The sequence below is a fragment of the Macrotis lagotis genome, chromosome 2 (genome assembly GCF_037893015.1).
Source record: "Macrotis lagotis isolate mMagLag1 chromosome 2, bilby.v1.9.chrom.fasta, whole genome shotgun sequence".
NCBI classification, from domain to species: domain Eukaryota; kingdom Metazoa; phylum Chordata; class Mammalia; order Peramelemorphia; family Peramelidae; genus Macrotis; species Macrotis lagotis.
The window spans coordinates 263362860-263384778 of NC_133659.1; the positions used below are offsets into that span (position 1 = coordinate 263362860).

At 37.0% G+C, this 21919-nt stretch overlaps 1 protein-coding gene across 9 annotated transcripts in view; it reads right to left on the reverse strand.

Moving 5' to 3' along the window:
• Nucleotides 1–16055: 16055 nt before the first annotated feature.
• Nucleotides 16056–21919, reverse strand: part of LOC141514917 (nuclear protein MDM1-like) — a 32732-nt gene continuing 26868 nt past the window's right edge. For all 9 annotated transcript variants that reach the window (XM_074226089.1, XM_074226088.1, XM_074226085.1 and 6 more), the window contains 3 exons: nt 18906–19155; nt 18225–18290; nt 16056–16687 (listed from right to left, as the gene is read on the reverse strand). In XM_074226089.1, coding sequence (XP_074082190.1) covers nt 16575–16687; nt 18225–18290; nt 18906–19155 — 429 coding nt within the window. In that variant the 3' untranslated portion in view covers nt 16056–16574. The remainder of the gene's footprint in view (nt 16688–18224; nt 18291–18905; nt 19156–21919) is intronic.

Here is a 21919-nt window from a genome sequence, read left to right on the forward strand (position 1 = left end):
TAAGAAAGCTCTCTGAGGAAAACAAATCCTTCAGACAAAGAATAGAACTCAGGGAGATTGCTGATTTTACAAGAGATCAGGACTCAATACTTCAAAACCAAAAGAATGAAAAATTAGAAGAAAATGTGAAACATCTCATTGAAAAAACAACAGATATGGAAAACAGACTTAGAAAAGATCATTTAAAAATTATTGGAATACCTGAAAGTCATGACCAGGAAAAGAGCCTTGACATCATTTTCAAAGAATTATTACAGGAAAATTGCCCTGATATCCTAGAAGCAGAGGACAAAATAGAAATTGAGAGAATCTACCAATCTCCCCTGGAAAGAGATCCAAAAAAAAAAACCAACCCCCTCAGGAATATTATAGCCAAGTTCCAGAACTCCCAAGTCAAAGAGAAAATATTACAAGCAGCCAGAAGGACACAATGCAAATATTGTGGAGCTGCAGTCAGGATCACACAAGACTTAGCAACAACTACATTAAAAGCTCTGGAATATAATATTCCAGAAGGCAAAAGAGCTTGGAATGCAACTGAGAATCAACTACCCAGGAAAACTGAATGTCCTCTTCCAGGGAAAAAGATGGACTTTCAATGAACCAGGGGAATTTCAAATGTTCATGTTGGAATGGCCAGAGCTGAACAGAAGGTTTGATCTTCAAATACAGGACTCAAGTGAAGCATAGAGAGTGGAGGAGAAGAGGAAAATATGAGGGACTTAATGATGAACTGCATGTATTCCTGTATAGAAAAATGACACTGATAATACTCATATGAACCTTCTCAGTTAACAGAGCAGGTAGAAGCTTTTATAGATGAAGCACAGGAGAAAACTGAATTTGAAGATACATTGTGGTGTAAAAATGGAGTCAATAGATAAAAGGAAAATGTAATGGGAGAAAGAAAAAGGAGAGGAGGAATAGGCTAAGATATTTCATATAATAAGATTGTTCTTTATTACAATGAGCTATTGCAATGATTTGGAAGGGGGGAAGGCAAGGGGGAATGAGGGAATCTTCACTCTCATCAGAGGTGGCTAGGAGAGGAAACAGCATATATACTCAATGGGGTATAGACATCTGTAGTAAGAAGGAGAGAAGGGGGACAGGGGGATGAGGGGATGTGGGTGATGGAGGAGAGGATGGACCATGGCAGGGAGAGTGCTCAGATATAACACATTTTCTTTTTTATTTCTTGCAAGGGGCGTGGATTGGATGGCCTGTCCGGGACCATAGGGTCAGGTGGATTCTGGGCCTAAGGGGTGGTATGTGGGCTCAGGGCCTCTTGGCCCCAGGAACAGGGATCTGTCTGCTGCACCACTCAGCTACCCTACAGCAGTGTCAGAGTGAAAGGAGAGAGAAAATATAGTTTATGGTAGTAGAGAAGTATGAATGGAGGGAGTTGTGATCAGCAATGGCAATGGTAGAAAAATATGGAAGTAACTTTTGTAATGGACTTATCATAATGTGATCCACCCAGGACAGAGCTGGTGGTGTTGGAACACAGACTGAAGCACATTTTTTATTATCATTATTGGGGGGTGCCTAGGTGGCGTAGGGGCGGCTAGGTGGCGTAGTGGATAAAGCACCAGCCCTGGAGTCAGGAGTACCTGGGTTCAAATCCGGTCTCAGACAATAATTACCTAGCTGTGTGGCCTTGGGCAAGCCACTTAACCCCATTTGCCTTGCAAAAACCTAAAAAAAAATCAAATTACAAAAGCTTTTAGAATCCATTCAGATTTTAGCCAAATTTTGATAAATTATTCACCCAAGTAACAACCCAGTTTTACATTACTTCCTGAAAAATAATGTATGGCTAGAAAATGAGACATTCTTTTAAAATTCAAAATACAGATATTTTATACCTATGTTAATTTCAAAATACAAATATAACTCTTATGCCATGGAATAGCAACAAATTTAGATCAAAACAGCAAGACTTTTCTACTTGCAATTATTACAGTAACTTTAAATGATTTTAATATTAATCCAATGACCAATTAACTTTGTATTGCAATGGTAACTTCCAATTCCCTATGAAAACTATAAGAAATATCATCACATTATTGCAATAAATTATTTTGAGGATTTGAAAATAATAGGCCTAATTATTAATCACAAAAAATTTTACAGATTATACATCCTTCATATACTTGTTTAGCCACTGTGTATATTCCTACACATCCATACTTTCTTAACACTAGTTCACACATTGCTTGAATGCCCAATACCCTTGGCAATATATCTTTATCACTCCTAGTTCAGTCAGGTCCTTTTCTTCTAATTTAGTGAATAACAGAACCACCTTTGTTCCAGGGACTTTTGGAACCAGGACATATAATTCTTTGAGTCCCACTTTTAAGGTGACCTCCTTAACTATTCTCATGGACTAATCCATTCCCCTTTGCTTAGTGTTTCCTCTCTGGTTTCACTTAGATGGACCACTGTAACCTCTTTTGGCAATAGTAAGTTTGCTAATATCTGCTTTACCAATTCACCATGGACCAGTTCCCTTCCTTTACTATTGATTAATCTTCTTGTGGCCCCACCTTCAAATTTATCAAGGGCTCCCAGTGGGGCCTGGAGCTGAAGAACCCCTGATCCCTCTAATCCCTCTAAAGCTCATAAAGGAATTCCTTTTTAGTCCCTTCCTAATTCTGGATATTCATTCTTAAAATGACCAAGTTTCCTACATTGATATCATCCAGCAAAGTCAGAGGCTGCCACCTGTCCCTGACCCTCCTCCAACAGCAGGAGGCATAATCTAATTCCCACTTGGAAAGGGATCCCTTTTCATTTACATATAAATTAAGGACTTGGCCCAACCAATCCTTATCTGCCCCATTGTATACTCTTCTTTGGTCAGATAAAACAGCAATATTTTATCATCTTTTTCTTATCAAACTGGTACAGTTTGTATCTTCCATCATCATCTCCACATCCTTGCTAAGAGACTGTCCTGAGGAATGCTTGTGGGACTATTGTCACTATTCCCTCTTTTTCCCTCAAGCTTCATGTTTTTATTCCCCATCCTTGGTTGAAGACTTTCTTCTGTTAAAACCAAATGCTTTATCTTTCTCTGTTTCCCTCATGGGACCAAAAGAACTATGAATCTGGACTATACACTCACTTCCTACTTTACCAGTATGTCTCACACACTCACACACTCAGTCTCCCCAAAAGGATGCCCCTAACCACCAAAGCAGTACTTTTTCCTTACCTTGGTCCATGCCCAGAGTCATTTGCCTTGGTGCCCACTTTCTTTTTCTCCTTTGCATTGCTTGATTCATAGCAGTCTCATCTATTAATGTTGGGCAGGGATCTTGAACAGTCCATTAGCTGGGAGCACCCTATGCAGGACCATTTAAATCAACAGTACATGTCCTTCAGCTGCCAGTGCCCCCTACTCAGGATGTCAGGACCCCAAAAAAGCCTTTATATGTAATTAACAAGCCCCTTACCAAGAACTCCACATGGCCTTGGGTGAATCAGGAAGGTACTTTATTTAACATCTGTGCAAAGGTGGGTGTCCAACCAGTAGACACACCCATTCAGGTGAAGTGTTCAGACTTTTATTCCTTATTCTCTATAGGCAGTCTCTTCCTTTGTTTTCTCAGTGACCAGGTGCAGTTGACAGGCTATCTAGAGTACCCAAGACACCCACATGAGTCTCTGCCCCCCCTGCCATTCACCTCTCCTATTCCTCACATTTCATTGCCCCTACCCCCTATTGATCCCATGCCATCTTTGTTCATATTCCCTAGAATTTTCCAGTAATGTGTCTAATTGCAAAATCAATTTTAGTCTATTTCAGCTGGTCACGACCAGGACAGATTTGGAAATATGCCTTTAGCTGGGGGTTTCGAGCTGCCGATATTCACACCTTGTTTTTGTAATTCATGGTATACAGAAGCAACATTCTTCCCACCATATTTTCCAGTAATTGCCCCACTCATCATCCCCATAACTGTCAAGAATAAAGTATCCCTCTCTATAGAATCACCACTTCACTGTGCTTTTGCATTTATATCCCCATCCTTTAGTTAAGTGGTTAGCATAAAGTACAGTACTTATTGAATTCTCTATATTTGATGACCACAATTTGTTTTCATCTATTATGGACATTTAAAAGAAGAACATTCTCTGTTCCTTGAGGGATAGAAGGGTAAAGGAATTAGGGGCAGTAGCAATGCATAAATCATTTCCAGTTTCCTCAGATCTCATTCATATGAGTATTTCTGCCACACACATAGACAGAAACCCATGCATATTTCTCCATCCTATGCACACATTTTCCATATTATTCTATATAAATTTGATGTCAAAGGCATAGGGGGTGATGAGAACAGTTGGAGACAAACTTTGTAAATGTTTTGTTTGCATTGTTAAGGGAATCTTCCTTTATCATCTAATTTAGGTTATGGCCTGAGGGCCTGATCTTCAACCGTATTTGGGTTGCATTGTCTTCTGGTGGGGCTGCCAGGGAGCTCAGGTATTGGAAACACCCCAAACCACCCAAAATAGACCCCTTCCCAAAAGGCAAAATCTCCAATGTGGGACTTGGGTCACTCCTAGGTCACCACCCCTCCCATGGACTCTGAGGGAAAATTTAAGGAGATGGAGGAAGGGACTCCCTCTCTTTGACCTTCCAGACTCCTGCTGAAAACCCTGGTCAGCTGGCCTCACCAGTTCAATCAGCAAGCCGCATGGTCTACTCTTTAAACTCTTCTTAACATTTCTATCCCCCTTCTTATGTGTTGTAACTTCTTTTAATAAATCTCTATCTTCTTTCCAAAACCCAGATTCATGGTGAGGTAGTTATGGAACTCAAGAAACAACCAACGGCAACAAATTCACCACAATAAGTTGAGGCCCTTCTTTTCCTTCTCTGACATCAAAAGAATACACAAGTTTTCTATTGGTTATGCCCTCCTCTAGTCATCTTTGACCAGTTCATTTTTTTTTTGCAAGGCAGTGGGGGGTTAAGTGACTTGCCCAAGGTCTCACAGCTAGGTAATTATTGTGTCCAAGGCTGGATTTGAACTCAGGTCTTCCTGACTCCAGGGTCAGTGCTCTAACCAATGCACCACCTAGGTGCCCTGACCAGTCCGTCTTCTTGTTCACGTATGATATTTCTTTGGTGATTTCTTTTTCCCAATTTTACTTGAAATTCCCTCTTTGTTAATTGCCCAATCATATCTACTATGCACTTCTCTATTAGAATTTAGCCTCTTAAATTTATATATGTGAACAGATTATTGAAAGTACAGACTGAGCTCTCAAGTCCATTATCTTTCCTTTGGGGATGGAGTTAAAAAAAGAAAAACTAGGAACTGAAAGTCAATACTAATCAATTCAGCAAACATTTATTATATACCTACTGCCCATGGAGCTATTAAGTAGCTTTAAGAATTTTAAATTTAGACAAAACAGACTGTGAAGTTAATCACAAGAAACACATACACAGTTGATTCTAATACCCATTAACATATGATACATGTTGGGAGAAGTACTAAAAAAAATGCTATGGGCAGTCTTAGAGTCTTATATGATGCTGCAATGCAATACTGATAAATGTTTAACAATCAGCTGTCTGAAATTAATAGCCAGTTCTCTGAAACAAAAGTGCACAGTTCACACTTTTAAGTCTGCATTATTAACATTTTCTCCATTGCTTTTTTTTTTAAGTTTTTGCAAGGCAATGGGGTTAAGTGGCTTGCCCAAGGCCACACAGCTAGGTAATTATTATGTGTCTGAGATCGAATTTGAACTCAGGTATTCCTGACTCCAGGGCTGGTGCTCTATCCACTGCGCCACCTAGCCGCCTCAATTGCTTTCTTAAGTCTGGATAATTAACAAATCAAAAATTCCATTTTTGTAACATTTGCTCATTTACAAAAAAATAAGTACTCACACTGAAAATTTAACATTTGGTTCTTTCCAGCTAGTTTGAGTGGGCACACCATTGGGGGAAATAGTCACTCACCTTCCTCTCTCCTTAATACACAAACTCATACCCTTAGCATAAGAAAAGTCATGGTAGGATCTGTGATATCTGATTCTATATTAAATCAATTAGTTATTCCACTCAGAAGATTCTAGATGTCATGTCTTTTTTGGCCAGTTTTACCTACATATTCAGAATAAATCACATCATCAGCAATTTCTTCATCTTCAGAACTAAAACGTATTGTGGGAGCTGTCATTTAAATGCAGAAATCGGTCAAATGCTCCTCTTTGAAGTGGTTTGGTCTCTTTCTCCAAAACAGTGGTCACTACTGTTAAAACACTATATGGTAGGAGTATTGCAACCTTTTATCATTGTTTATAGCAGCAATGGGATCAATAGTAAGTCAGCAAATTCTTTTCTGGTTATTTTAATGTCCTTTAGTCAAGGGAACATCAAGGTAACATCAAGGTACTGGTCGCCTTCATGCTCTAAGGATAACAATGCCCTGAGGAAAATCTTGATAAACCAAACATCTGATTGATATCTACCAGGTCATCCCTCCATCCATACTAAGAGATAAGGCCTTATCTAGTTATCTGGAGATTTTGATCATTTCATGAGTCCTAAAAATTACCTTTAAGTACATTTCTCATTTTGAATTATATGCCAGACCACATGGTTTGACCCCACTGTCCAAGTAAAACAACAATCATCATTATTATACAACGGTATTTAGGAATAATCCCTAGACCATGTGAGGGGAGTAAGATCAACTGGGGTTCTTCCCATGTAGGCAGAACTAATTGTTCTCTAAAAGATAAAGAAATTGTTACTGAGACTTGATAACTAGAGAGGACTAGGACTAATGGTAGTGATATGGCTTCCACATTATGTCAGTCCAGGGGGAATTGGTGCCCCTCAAACTCGACAGCTGTCCCACTTGCATATGTATCAACCACCCTTGTGTCTTAATACCTCTTTTGGTCTCCAGAAAGACATAGGGGAACTATGTCCACCACAGTCAACAAACTTCTTTTTTGTTAAATGGATGAATTAAAAGTGTCTCATTTCATTCTAATCATGAACTAGATATATTGTGCTAATCTGAATCACATCTAACCTAATATCCCAGTCATGGGCATAACAGCCATGGTCTACTCAATCTACTCTAAGAAAATCAGAAATGAGCTTATGTATAGGGATCTGAAGAAAAAGTAAAAGGGACCTCGGTTCCCTTGGGAGCCTTCAAGTTAACAATATATTGGATACTTTATTTTCAAAAAAAAAGTGAGAAATAAAAAATTTGCATCTCAGTTCACAGACAGTCAAAACAATACTCTTTTCCCCCAAGAAAAGTCCCTTAGAGACTGATATAACAATACAGACTTATAGGATCATAGATTTAGAGCTGGTTAGGAACCATCAAGACCATCAAATTCAGTCACTTCATTTTACACATAAGGAAACTCATTTAGTAGACAGCAAGGTCAGGGTTTACTCTTCCACATCATGGTTCTTTCTTCTACCACACCTAAGCTCCAGCTCCTACTTGGTCTATAGCATAACATCAATACTCAAAGTAATCCAGGTATTTTTCTCTTCTGAAAAATTGGCCCAGGAACTTAACAAAATTCATGAAAATGTATCGAATTCTGAAATCCAAGAGAGATCTCAAATAAAAATAAAAGAGCTGAAAAGAAAGATTTTTGAGGGATCCCCCAAGATTGGTTTCATTCATGTAAACCCAGAGCTACAATTCTGGGTCTGGGTCTTTGTTAAATTAGATTACCGATTCAGTTTGTAAAATGAGGTGGAGAAGGAAATGACAAACCATTCCAATATCTTTGCCAAGAAAAACCTAAATGGGATCATGAAGAGTAGAATACAACCAAAAAATAAAATGTTTGAAACCACTTAAACAGATTACAGGGGAGGAGGGAATACCCATTGTTCCAGGTACAATGCCATGTGCTTTACAAATATCTCACTTAATCCTCACAATATTTCTAGGAGGTAGGCATTGTTATTATCCCCATTTTACAGCTGAGGAAACTGAGGCAGGCAGTAGCTAAGTGACTTGCTAGAGTCACAGAACCAGCAAGTCTCTGAGGCCAAGTTGTTTCTCACAACAAACCCCATGCTCTATCTACTGCATCCATCTAGATTAAGAGGGCACGAAGATAGACAATACACAAAATCTAACTGAATATGGCAACTGAGTTGGCAAGAGGCAAAACTGACCTTAGAATTAGGTATAGTTCAAGTCCTACTTGAACTTGGTTATTTGACCACACATAAGTCACTTAATCTCTCAGCATCTTCAAACAATTCTCTAAAACAGTAAGTTATAGAAAAAGAATTCCCTCATTTGAGAATTCCCTCTGACAATGAAATCACAAGAGGGGTCAAAAAAAATCCCATAAAAACTAAGCGTAATTGTAGGCTAATAGAAAGAACAATGATTCTAGAGCCTAGAGAGACTTGCCTCAAATCCCTCCTGGCTGTGATGATACAGTATTGAGGCGTTCTGAACCTCAATTTCTTCATCCTTAATATGGGTATAATAGCATCTATATTACCTATCTCACACAGTTATTCTAGGGATTCAATGAAACAATACAGAGAGATGGGGGTGGGGGTGGGGGGGAGGGAGAGAGAGAGAGAGAGAGAGAGAGAGAGAGAGAGAGAGAGAGAGAGAGAGCTTTCTATATAGTTATAATTATCACTTCCACATTTGTAATAGATTTTTCTAAGAACAGTTCAGCCACCTTAATTATTTAATAATAATTGTTTCCCAGCCAGTGCTAACTATTTAACTGCTTAATGGAAATGGATGGGGCAGAGATAGGAGTACCAGATATTGACCCACAGAGTCAGACCCCTAACTTAGGAACCTTGGAATGTCTCCATTCTCAACACCCAGAGAACATCCCACCTCAGCAAGAAATTAGATATGGCTATATCAATCCACTATTTAATTCAGTAGTGGTTTTGATACCTAAACAAAGAAGAATCAAAACAGAAAAAGAAAACTATAGACCAATTTACTTCATTAATTTGGACTTTATTAAAATTAAGGATTTAGGATAATTCAAAACTAATTTGAAATTCACCTTTAAACTATAATATACATGAAAACAATTTATAGTATAATAAATATTCCCATGAAATGTTTAAAAAGTGAACAAAAGGGCTGGATCTATAATTTCATTGGAATAAGAAACTACCAGGGGAAGGAAACCCTATCAAATGTTAAGTCAATGCTTTCTTTTCAACTTCTAGTTTCTTAGCATGCTGAACAAATGACTTTGCTCTTAAACTATGTCATAGCATCAGTTATGAAAACTGATATGATTCAAAGACTATTCTTATTTGTTCAATAAAGCAGGTCTCCTAAGCTATCCTGTGCAAGAGTCTATTAGATTAGCATCAATCAATAATCAATTTTAATCAATAATTAATGAGCAAGAGAAGGAGTTGGATGAGAGATATAGTGAAGATAGAAATCATAAGATTTTTGAAACTAATTGGTTATATGGCATAAAGTGGAGGGAGGAGTCAGGGATGAGGCCAATTTGTAAACCTTGGAGAATGAGAGAATGGGAGTCCCTTTAACAAAAATTACTCAAAACTAATTTGAAATCTGAATGAAAATAAGAAAGTATGGAAATTAAGCTGAAAGGTTGAGTTTAAGATATCTTAAGATATAATAATTTAAATTTTAAATATTCAGTAATCAATTGATGATACAGGACTGGAGTTCAGGGGGAAAAATGGAGCTGGAAATAAAGTATCTTAGGTACCATCTCCCATAGAGGGAAGAAGAGAGGAATTATCTGAAATTTGAATCAGCAAAAGAGATTGAGAAGGAGCAGACAGATAGAATGAGAACCAGGAGAGATTACTGTCATAAAAACCCAGAAAGGGAAATAGGATCACGGTAGAGAGAGTGGTCAGCCATGCCAAATAATGCAGGGAGATCAAGGATTAAGATTGAGAAAAATATCATCAGATTTGGTAGTTAAGAGACTTTGCAACTTTAGAGAGATCAGTTTCAGGTCAGATACTAGATTGCAAAGAGTTAAAGGAGAAGAGAGAAAGTGGAGATGATTTCTTTTTTCTCCCTGTTGGAGTTTGACTGGGAAAGAAATGAGACAAATAAAACAATAGCTTGAGTGGTAGGGTCTAATACCAATCAGTATGTTTGTAAGACTACTTTCAGTTCTATTCAAAAGCTCCTGAGTTGGAGCAGAGAAGGCAGATGGTTGTGGTTTGGCAAGAGAAAAGCAAAAAGTCAAGGGATTCAAAGAATGTGTAGGAAGGCAGGAAAACTGAAGGGTTGAAAAGGCTAATTGTTGGGTTGGGGTTCCTGAGAGAGAAATTAGGGGTAGAGAGATTGATTTCCCAATAAAGATGAAGACTAAGGTTAAGAGGAGTGAGGCATAGAGAGTTTGAACTGATGAAAGGTTATGATTAGATAAGGGAATGGCAGATTCTAATTGGGGAAGTGGAACACTTGTGGCTAATGGAGAGATCTTGTGTTTGACCATGCCTATGAGTGAAAGGTGAAGTTTAAGAGTAGATCATGAAGCTTAAGGAGGCTGGGGAATTGGGACGATAAGGATGAGTGATGTCTATGTATATATTAAAGTCACCTAATAGATGGGCAATCCCTCTAGACATAACTTCTAGATTCACTGAACTGGGCAAGCCCCTCTGCCACAACCAAATTGTGATTCAGGACAGGTCACAGTGGCGAACTCTGACAAAAGGTGATCCAATGAAGAAGGAAATGGAAAAATCAAACAAACAAAAACACATGGAAAGTATTAAAATGCTACAAGATATGACATCAGAAGATGAGCTTCTCATGTGGGAATGACCTGGTGTGCTGGAGTCCACAAGGTCATGAAGAACTCAACAGCAACAACAAAATATGAGGACAGGTGTTAGGTGAGGAGAGAAAAGTGGCAAACCAGATGCTAAACTCCTTGAGAAAGAATGACTTGTTTACTGGCCATCATAATTTAATATGGGAGGAAAATTTTGTTGGAGTGGACTTGAAAGAAGAGGTTACTGGATAGTGGAGATAAACAGAGAGACTGGAAATGACAGAGTATTCTGACTCACTGTTCAGGACCTAGGAGAAGGGGGAGAGGAAGTTGTGGAAGAAACTACAGGTGATATCAAGGAGGTGATGCAATAAGCAAGTGATTGGATTTGAGTGAGCGGGACTGACTGGAGAGAAGAGTTGGGGATGTGGTTATCACCAGAGGAAACTCTGGTCTCAGTGATTCTGAGAGAGATCCAGGGTGAAAAGGACTTTGGTCAACATGAAACAGGAATTCCAGAAGCATAATGGGGTAGGCAGGATTGGAGTGGGCCATAGTGAAACAAGGTTGAGTAGGGAGATGAGAGATTGGGAGGAGGAAAATGGGGCTAGTTACCTCCTCTCAGTGAAAGATTTAACAAAAGGATATATAGAAACTGAGGAGCAGCAAAAAAGCATAATAATGGGTGGGAGATGAATAGTGAAACTCACAGATTCCAAGGGGTGTTATAGAATGAGCAAAGGTGGGCATAGGCTTACTATTCCTTTTAGGTGGCAAGGGAAGTGGTGGGAGGGAGACTAGTGTGTGTGTGTGTGTGTGTGTGTGTGTGTGTGTGAATGCATAAATATATATGCACATATATAATTATGTATTACTAGAAAGTAACAAAATGTGTTTTTTAAAAAAATCTATAATTGACTTTTCACTAGGTCAAGTTGACCTCCCCACTATTAGCCAATGAAATTTTGATTGCCATTAAAAAGAAAACAGCATTTTTATTTCTTTTTAACATAAAGTGTCATTTATCCTTATTGTCCAAAGACTTGAGGTATCCTACTTAAATATTATGGTTACTTATATTAGAATATATGAGGAAACCATATTCCACAACATATTGTGTTGTTTCTTTCTTTTTTAGATTTTTCAAGGCAATGGGGCTAGATGGCTTGCCCAAGGCCACACAGCTAGGTAATTATTAAGTGTCTGAGGTCGGATTTGAACCCAGGTACTCCTGACTCCAAGGCTGGTGCTCTATTCACTGTGCCACCTAGCCGACCCCCTAAAATTGTGTTGTTCCTACATGTCCAATTCTGTGACCCCATAAACCATGGAAAGTCAAGAAGGTTCAAGGGGTTTCCTAAAGAAAGATATTGGAGTGGTTTGACATTTTCTTCTGCAGTGGATTAAGGCAAACAAAAGTTTAAGTGACTTGCCCAGGGTCACACAACTAGTAGATATGTGAGGCCAACAGGTCTTCCTGAGATCCAGCACTCTATTCACTGAGTCTAACTGCCTTGTATTCAAATATACCTAACCCGAAAATTATACCTTACATATTTTTTCTTTGAAGGACAATCAACATTTTATAATACTAAAGACTTAAAAATTCAACCACATCCAAAAGAGCTCTCCACACATTCCTTTTTTTCCTAACCTCATTATTGTCTAGGCCAGAATTATCAAATATTCTAGTTTAACTGCTGCCTATAACACTCTATAGAGTGTAAAGTATCACTGGGAAATATGTAATAAAACTATTAGAAAACAGAAAATTAATATATGATTTTCAAAGTCAGTCTGTGACCCACAGGGATCTTGGTATGGTTTAATAGCCCATTTCTATGTAAATTTGACACTATTTGTGTCCAATTCACTGTTCTAAGTCACTCTAAGTCTCCCAAGACCCACTTCCTCAGTATTATCTGCTTGCTCCCACCTTACAAATCCAATCCATTGCCAAATGCTATTCTTTCTACCTTCCCAACTCGGAACTTCATGATCCTCTTCTCCCTATTCACCTCTTGCTTGGACAATTACAACCACTTTCTAGCTGGTCTTTTGGTCTCAAATCTCTTCTTGCTTCAGTTCATTTTCTGGGTTGATAGCATAACTTCTCTAAAGAGTCCTCTGTTTGGCATTTTTATCTACATATAATATGGTAACTTTCTCAGATTAGAGTTCCAACCCTGGTTGGTCTTATCATGCCTTAAGGAGGACATTTAAGGTTTTTCTCATCAATCTTTGGATATTGATAACCTTTTAAATATGGCTCCTCATCATTTCAATGCTGTTGGTTCTGGAAGGTTCTGGCAACATGTACTGAGAAGCAGCTTAGAGGCCTTTTAATTACTCTGTTTGTCACTTAACAGAGAGAGGATGCTAAGTCTTCCTGGGTACATCCAATTAACTCAGGGACTATTCTTTTTCAGTCACTTTCCTCTGAATCTCTTTGCAGGGAGCAAAATCTTTTTTTACTTACCCTCAGTTCCATGCATCTTGGTTAAAGAGAAAACTTATTAAAGAAAAAGGCAGCATGCTTTCATTGAACATGCTTCTTCTCTTCCAACTGGGAAAAGGTTTTTCCTGGTAAACCACCTAGGATGTTAGAAGATCACAAGACTCTTGAGTTCAGTCTGAAAGGGACTGCAGTCCAACCCCCTCATTTTTACAAACAAGAAACTGGATATTGCAAAGTTTCTCTGACTTCCTCCACTCTCATGATGAATAGGATTCTTAATGAAGCTGTCATAGGCTTCTAAGGGATTTTATAACTGGCTTTATTAAGGTTTTCCTTTTTTTTCTTTCCTAAGATATATGAACAGAACAGTTTTTGAACACAGAAACATATAGTTTGACAAATCCAAAAGCAAAAGACAAAAAAATCATTTTGTCTGTGTGTGTGTGTGTGTGTGTGTGTGTGTGTGTGTGTGTGTGTGAGTGTGTGTGTGTTTTGGGTTTAACCTAAGGAAGGACTAACAATTGAAGAAATACAAAATAGAATTTAAAATGAATGGAAATATATATATAGAGAGAGAAATATATAGAAATGAATGGAATATAATTGCTCTTAGCCTGTACATTTGTACTATCTTAATTTCTTTAATCATATTATATTCCAATTCCCAGCTATATTTAGTATTTCTTCAATATTTTTAGCATTGTAGAAACTCAATTTTCCAGGAATGAGTATCTTTAGATTTAGCTAGGTGACTTATTAGAAAGCCTTTTTTGGACTGGTAAAACTTGCCAGAGTTTGTGCCAAGCTGGCATGGCCTTTGAGAAACTCACCTTTTGCTTGGACAATTACAATCACTTTCTAACTGGTCTTTTGGTCTCAAGTCTCTTCTTGCTTCAGTTCATTTTCTGGATTGATAGCGTAACTTCTCTAAAGAGTCCTCTGTTTGGCATTTTTATCTACATGTAATATCATAGTAGTTAATATTTATATCTATGTCAGACATTTTTCGAAGCTGGTTATAATTTTTATTCTCATTGGATTCTCACAACACTAGGAGGTAGTTACTTCTATTCATCCCATTTTACATTTGAGGAAACTGAGGCAAGAGAGTGACTTGCCCAAGGTTATATAAATAGTAAATGTGTAAGGCACTTGGGTCTTCTTGATTCCAGATCTCTACACAGACTTTAGTGTAAGAAGTTTTATTCCTGTCTTAGAACAGTCAAAAATTTTGCAGCTTAGCAAAATAATTCTTTGCTAGTAAGCTTACCTTCAGAGGGAAAGCTAGTTTAACTTTCCTTTATCACACATCAGGTTGATTACTGTGGGTGTTTTACCTCTGGATTTCCAGGCGATAGGATCATGGTTGCTTTAACATATTTTGCATATAAAAGTTAATTAATTCCACACAGTGGAGTGCTGAGTCACTGCTCTAGTCAGAAACAAAATGTCTCACCACATACCAGAAACAGAAAAATCATTTCAGTACCTCCACCCAGAAATGCCTTTGTTTAATGTAGGTCATTATGGATAGATCTTAGATGTCTCAAGTCACTAGGATAGAATACAGAGTTGGTTCTTGTGTTTTAAAGCTTAAATTTCATCAAAAATAATATCTCCTTTATTCACTTGAATTTTCAATATCAAATATGGTTTAAATGAGGAAAAAAAGTTCAATTTAATAAGAACTTGAGACTTGGGTAGAAAATAGATACCTTGGTCCATGTTATGATTTCTTGGGGGGAAAATTGTAATTTTTGAACAGCACACCAGATAAAACCATGCATTCAAGATCAATGTTAAGACATTGGTGATTTCACTATTCTCTGTAACAGGTGCTAGTGTTTTATGGGAAAGGGTTAAAATATACACTGCACCATCAAGTTGTACTGATTTATGTACAGATTTTAAATAATGAAAATTCTGAGTTACCAGCATATAGAAAAACATTAATACTATAAAGATGGGTAATATGAATAACTATAGGGATGGATTATCTTCTCCCACTCCACCTTCCAACCCTCCTCTCTTCTACCTATTCTATGCTATCACCATCCTCCCAGTCAACCCAGTTCTCACCCACACAACCCTACATGTGATCTGCTGCTGGGTCTGGTTGTTTCTACTTTTGAGTCGCCCTTATACATCCCTTCTGTCTGCTCTACCTTCAGGTCTCCCTTATACATACTTCCCCTTTTCTCTCTGCTCTACCTTTGGGTCTTCCATATACATCCCCTTCCCTCCCTTTAGAAGGTGGAGCCCTCCTGAGAGTAGAGACTGTTTTTATTTCTATTTTTGTTTGTTACTTAGGACAGTTTCTAGCATAGATTGAGTTCCCTTGCATTTGCACCCAGGAGTAAAAAGGAGAGATCAAAAATACTGTTTCTCTAACTAATGTCTTCCCCAGCATTACCTTCCTCCCAGCCCCACCCCCACCACAAAAAGGAAAAAAGATGTGGACTCATCTTCTATTGTATTCTAACAAAAGCTTTAAAGGAAGTATGGAAAACTTTGGTCACTTTGTTCTGGGAGGAAAAACCCAGTAAAAAGATCACCACTGTTCCATGAAATAACTTCCTGGAGAAACTAAATGTACTCGATTTTTTTTTTAATTTGAAAATGTCTAAAAAGTTTCAATACCAAAGTACAAATAATTTATTCACCTTTAAACATTATTAAAATGTAAGATTCTTCTTAAACAAATGGAAAACACAAGAGACCAAAAATATACATATTTTAAAGCAAAATTTCTTATATAAGATAAAAATATATATAGTTAATATTTTTACCTAAGTACAATTATTTTCATCATACTAACAGTAACAAAATTCTGAAGGTAATTTTTTAAAAATTTGAAAAACTAGAAGTGAATATTATGAGTACAAATTCAATTTATGACATCTTTAATTTATAAATATAGGTAACCAACCCTACAAAAACATTACCTCAAACTTAATTCTTAGTTTTTACACAGTTAACTTTTCAGAATACTCTTGGTAACATGGATCTAATTCTCAATTCTACCATCTATGCTTGATGACAAATAGTTAAGTTCAGAACTTGTGAAGGACTAGGCAAATCCATTAGTACCTTTTTAGATAAGCCTAAAATGGCAACTAATTTAAAATTAAAATTCAATTTATCTACATAAGGAAAAAAATTAAAATGACTGAACTGAAGGTTATTAGAATATTCCTAGACAAAGTCAAACTACCCATTTGCCCCAAAATACAAGAATCCCAAATACTCAAAAACCTCAACTTCCTATACGAAAACTAAAAAAGTAATCACAGAAAGTCATCAAAATGGAAAGTGCTAGACACAAAGAACACTACTTTTTGCCCCAAAAGCTCTCTTTCCTTTTCTGAGCACGTGCCAATGTTTGAGAAGCCATCAGACTTGAGGCTGCGGACCGAGCAGAGATCTGGGACATTCTGTCATCATCTACAAAGGAAAATCCACGTTAACAAAGCAGGGCAACCAAACCCTATCAGCCCTTGCATGTGTTTATAACAACTAGATATTTTGATGTAAAAGGATCAGAAGAGGAACCAGCATCTCCAGGGACTTAACAGGCCAAGCCCTTGTGATAGAGGAGAGCTGAGTCCCAGAAATGTGAAGTGATGCAGCACAAGGTCAACAGACTGGAAAACTGAAAAGGTGGGACCAGACCCCAGTCTCCTTAGAAGCAGAACATATAGGAAAATGTTCCTTACTCTGAGTATCAACACAGCTTTAAAACTTTTAAGACAATTTAGAGCAGGGGTAGGGGACCATTTTTCAATGGAAAATTTCTAACATCAATAGCAGCCTATATTTGGTCAAACATTTAATTCACCCCCTAAAAAGTTCCTAGATTTATTGAATTTCAAGTCCCTGCCTTATTAATGCCAGACCAATAAGGCCTGCAAGCCAGAGGTTCCCCTGCCCCTGATTTAGAGAAAGAGAAACTGCCTCTAATTTTTGAGCTTGTTATTCAATTGAATAGGGCAGCTAGGCAGTGGATAGAGTGCCAGGCTTGGAGTCAGGAAGACTCATCTTCCTCAATTCAAATCTGGCCTCAGACATGTGTGACTGGAGTGATCCTGGGCTAGTCACTTCACCCTGGTTGCCTCAGTTTCCTCATACATAAGATGAGCTAGAGACAAGGAAATGGCAAACCATTTCAGTATCTCTGCCAAGAAAAAGGGGTCACAAAGAGCTGGAAACAACTGAACAACCAACAACAAATTCATCTAAGTACTCAGATTTCTTTTTTTTATTTTTTTTATTAAAGATATTATTTGAGTTTTACAGTTTTTAAGCACTCAGATTTCTTATAGTAATCTATTCAGGAAAATTTGACTGAAGGCTTAGTGGTCAAAAAAAATCTACCTATTAAACCATGTGTATTAAGAAATCTTTGCAATTTTTTTTGGTTTTTTCAAGGCAATCAAGTTAAATGACTTGCCCAAGGTCATACAGTTAAGTAATTATTAAGTGTCTGAAACCAGATTTGAACTCAGACCCTCCTGACTCCAGGGCCAGTGCTCTATCCACTGCACCACCTAGCTGCCCTAGATATTTGGATTTTTTAGTGTATGATAATTCAATGACCATTTGTTAGATCTTCAAAGAGAGATCTCAGAGGGCTAATAATGCAGGGGGAAAATATCAAAGCCTCAAGCATTTTAGCAATTAAATTAATAATTGAAAATTTCAAGCATATTTTGTTAATAGTCATTTACACTTTCAAATATTCACATCAAGTTTTCAAAGTTCTTCCTACTGGTGCTAAGAAATAACAATCTGATAGGGTGAAAACTATGCAGAGAAAAAAAAGATGCATTTATTCTTCAACTAGGGAAGGAATTTTTGAGGGGAAAATATACAAGTAAAACAATTTTAAAAAATTAAAAATATTATTATTATAGATCCATGGAATTACTATGTTTAGAAACCTTACATTTTATCAAGTCTTACTCCATTTTTAGTAAATTACCTTCATCATTATTGATTTCTTGGTAAGGTAAATGGTAATGGCCTGTTCTTGGGCTCTCAAGGTTTCCTATGGAGGGGAAAAAAAAAGCAAAATAGATTTATTTTGGCTCCAAATAGTTGACTCCTTTAAAAACAAGTACTTAGAGAAAGCAGATTATAAAAGAATATCAATTTTATCATTTTCATAAATATCATACAGCTATCTAAAGTATCCACTAACAAATAGTGGACAGACTGTCAGAGTAATAGGACCAAGAGGATAACAGTTAAGCTAGACATGCGCACAACTGGACAAAGTTCATCATTCATTTGATTTACTGAGGGATGGGGGCATCTTCAGCTGCTGTTGCTACCAATTTGAACTAATTGTCTCTTCTGTGGTTTAAATATCAGTTATGGAATATAGAAACTAACAGCCTTTGCAATACTACTCAATCACATCATTTTCACAATTTATGTCTATGTCCTGTGCGTCACTCCCAGTCATTAATCTTACTACTTCAGTTATGAGACACCTTCATAAACAATTCAATTAACACGTTATATAACCCATGTATGCATGTGTGGACAGGTGTATCTACACATACGTGTGTGTGTGTGTGTGTGTGTGTGTGTGTGTGTGTGTGTGTGTGTGTGTGTATGCTTATCTCTGCGGGCTATAGTAGAGTAAATCAAATTTCACCATTATGCTGGAACTCTGCATTGCGGAGCGCCCCCTGAATGCGACAGGACGGATTCCAGTAGGACGGGGCACCAAGAGGCCGCGGCCCCAGCACCGGGACTTTTATGGAATGCTCAGGAAGCTTCTGGCCTGTAGGAACAACCTCGGGTTTAGAAATACTGACTTCAATCTCATCTCTCAAAGGGAGGGGATCCATTGTTTTCAAACCAGCAGCTAGAGGAGTCAGCAAGGGTCTTGGCCCAAGTTCTTTCTAAAAGGTAAAAAAATATATTATGAAAGACTTATGTTGATGCAAGAGAGAAGTGAATGCTAATTGGAATGGAAGCAGTATGGCATAGTTATACCTTCTGATTAGGAAGAACAAAACAGACTCTGAATACATATAAATACATATAAATACGCTTTAAATAACACCTATTGAACTGCTGCTCACCGATGCTCCAATCCTGCCTGACAATTCCTAAGCGATTTCCTGTGATTTCTGTTCTCTTTAGATTTAGAGCTAAATTGTTTCTCTCCCTTAGATTCTGTTTTTCCTACATTAAAAGTATGCTGACCCTGGGTAGTGGTGGGACCTCTATCAGTTAGAAGACTGTAGTTCAAGTTAAAAAAGCTCAAGCTTTATATGAGATCCAGACTAAAGTGCATTCATCTCTCATCCTTAAAAAAAAAAAACTCACAACTGTTAAAACAGCCAAACACAGAAAAAATTAAAGTAGGTAATTTCTAGAAAGTATGATTTATTTTAAAAAATTTAAAAAAGATAAAGTTGATACCTTCCTCATTCTTTTTTTTTAAGTTTTTGGGTTTTTGTTTTTTTTTTTTTTTGGCAAGGCAATGGGGTTAAGTGGCTTGCCCAAGGCCACACAGCTAGGTAATTATTAAGTGTCTGAGGTCATATTTGAACTCAGGTCCTCCTGACTCCAAGGCCATCTAGCTGCCCCTACCTTCCTCATTCTTAACCACTGAAATTCCTATTTCTTTCTTCTTGCATCTTCAAACCAACATACTTAGTGCTTTCTCTCATCTATTCCACTTCAATATTAAAAGCCCTAGGCTAATTCACTGTTTCCCTGCTTCAGATGGTAGCCAAGTCCTACCAATCTTTCTTATCTCTCTATAGGTTTTATTTTCCTAGTGATGATGAATCAAATAATTTCCATAAGTGTTCCTAAATCAACCATATGAAAAGCTTTGACTTATCTCACTTTTGTGCTTCTAGACTTTATTTCTTATTTGCATATCAGAGAAAAACAGAAATAGAAAAATTACAACTACATAAGGGACCTTAGTAGCTCTAGAGGCCATCATTCACAAGTCAAGGGTTGAGAAACTTTCTATTTCTTTAGCTATTACTTTTATCTCTTTTGGAAATAAACTTCATGGGCTTAATATCTACATGGGATTTAAATCTATACACACTAACTCCCTTTCTTGAACTAAGATTTGTCAAACAATGGAAAGAGCTTCCCTATATTGCAAATCACTTGATCAACAGAGTTCCCTCAAACTAACTGCTAAAACTACTAAATATTAATACAAATTACTAACATAAACATAGGAGTTGTTAACTTAGGGCCCATAAACTTAAAAAGTTTACTTAAAATTTTTTTTAAAAACTTTAAATATTTGATGGCATGCTATAATATTTACATTTAATAAAATTTGAAGTAATATTTTGTGGAAATATTATTTAATATACTGATAACCACATTGCAATCTAATTGACTTCCTTTGTAATCCCACAGATTTTATTTTATTCTGTTAAACACATTCTTCTGAAATAAGGATCCATTCACCAAATTCACTCAAACATTTGGTCTGGCACTGCCATAGTAATCACAGGCAGGATTTGAAATTCAATAAATCTAGGAGCTTTTGGGGGGGGTGCATTAAATGTTTGACCATATAGTGGGCTAATTTTTAAGTTGATAATTTTGTATGTTCTTTGAATGATGTTATAAATATCCAAATGGTCCTTGGCAAAAACAAAGTTCCCCATCCCTGACCTAAGACACAAAAAAGATTAAGAATTCCTGGACTCTTATAGAACAGGGTCATTTTTATTCAATGTGATTTTACTCAATGAGTAGCTTAAAATCCCCTGGCAATCTGTAGCATCTAAATATTTTCAAATTCAAAGTTATTCTTCACCTCTTATATTTGGCCTATTGGAATATTGCTTGGAAACTAGTGAAGTATTCATTTATTTCACAATATTCAAAAATTTCTAATCTGACCATAATAAAAATGAACTATAGAAATCAGAGTTGTGCCACAGAATATACATTCAGCACTAATGTTGCTCAGTAATACTTTGGGATGCAGACAGAGACCCCAAGACATTAAGTGTAGTCTTATAACTGTAAACATAAAATGAACAGTCTTATAATTCCACAATTCTATTATCAGTGATAACATGTAGTTTTTAAAATTAATGCATCACAAACAAATCAGAAGCTTCTAGAGAAATTTATATAAACCACAAGATAATCTTTAGCTTTCGTTCCCTGTTCCTCTTGCTGTTATATTAATTAGTCAGTGCAGTTGTAACAAAAGCAGTCATCAATGTGGCTGAGCAAGCTGAGCCACACAGTCCAAGCCACATTTGGTTCTCAAGGACTGAGTCTAAATTTTACTTCTGACCAAGTCAGATCTGCACTTAACTGTTAAGGACATTCTCTTTTGAAATGATGCATGAATGGAGTTAAAACTGTTTAAGTCTGAAATTACTATGACCAATTCTGTTTTTTGAACCTGAAAAACTAAAAAATATTTGATACTAATCTGCTTGGAAAGATACTGTTCTGGTATTTTCTATTCCCCAATATTAAATAAATATAAGAATAAAAATTAAGTTACTAGGAAGCCACCCTTATTTATCCTGACTATACATGTTTCATTTATGTGTAATCAGCTTACTTGATCATACACACTGAGCTAATAAGGTCAAAGTAACAGTTTCAATTTCTAAACTAGACCATAAACTATTTGCCCTAAACCCCAATAAGCAA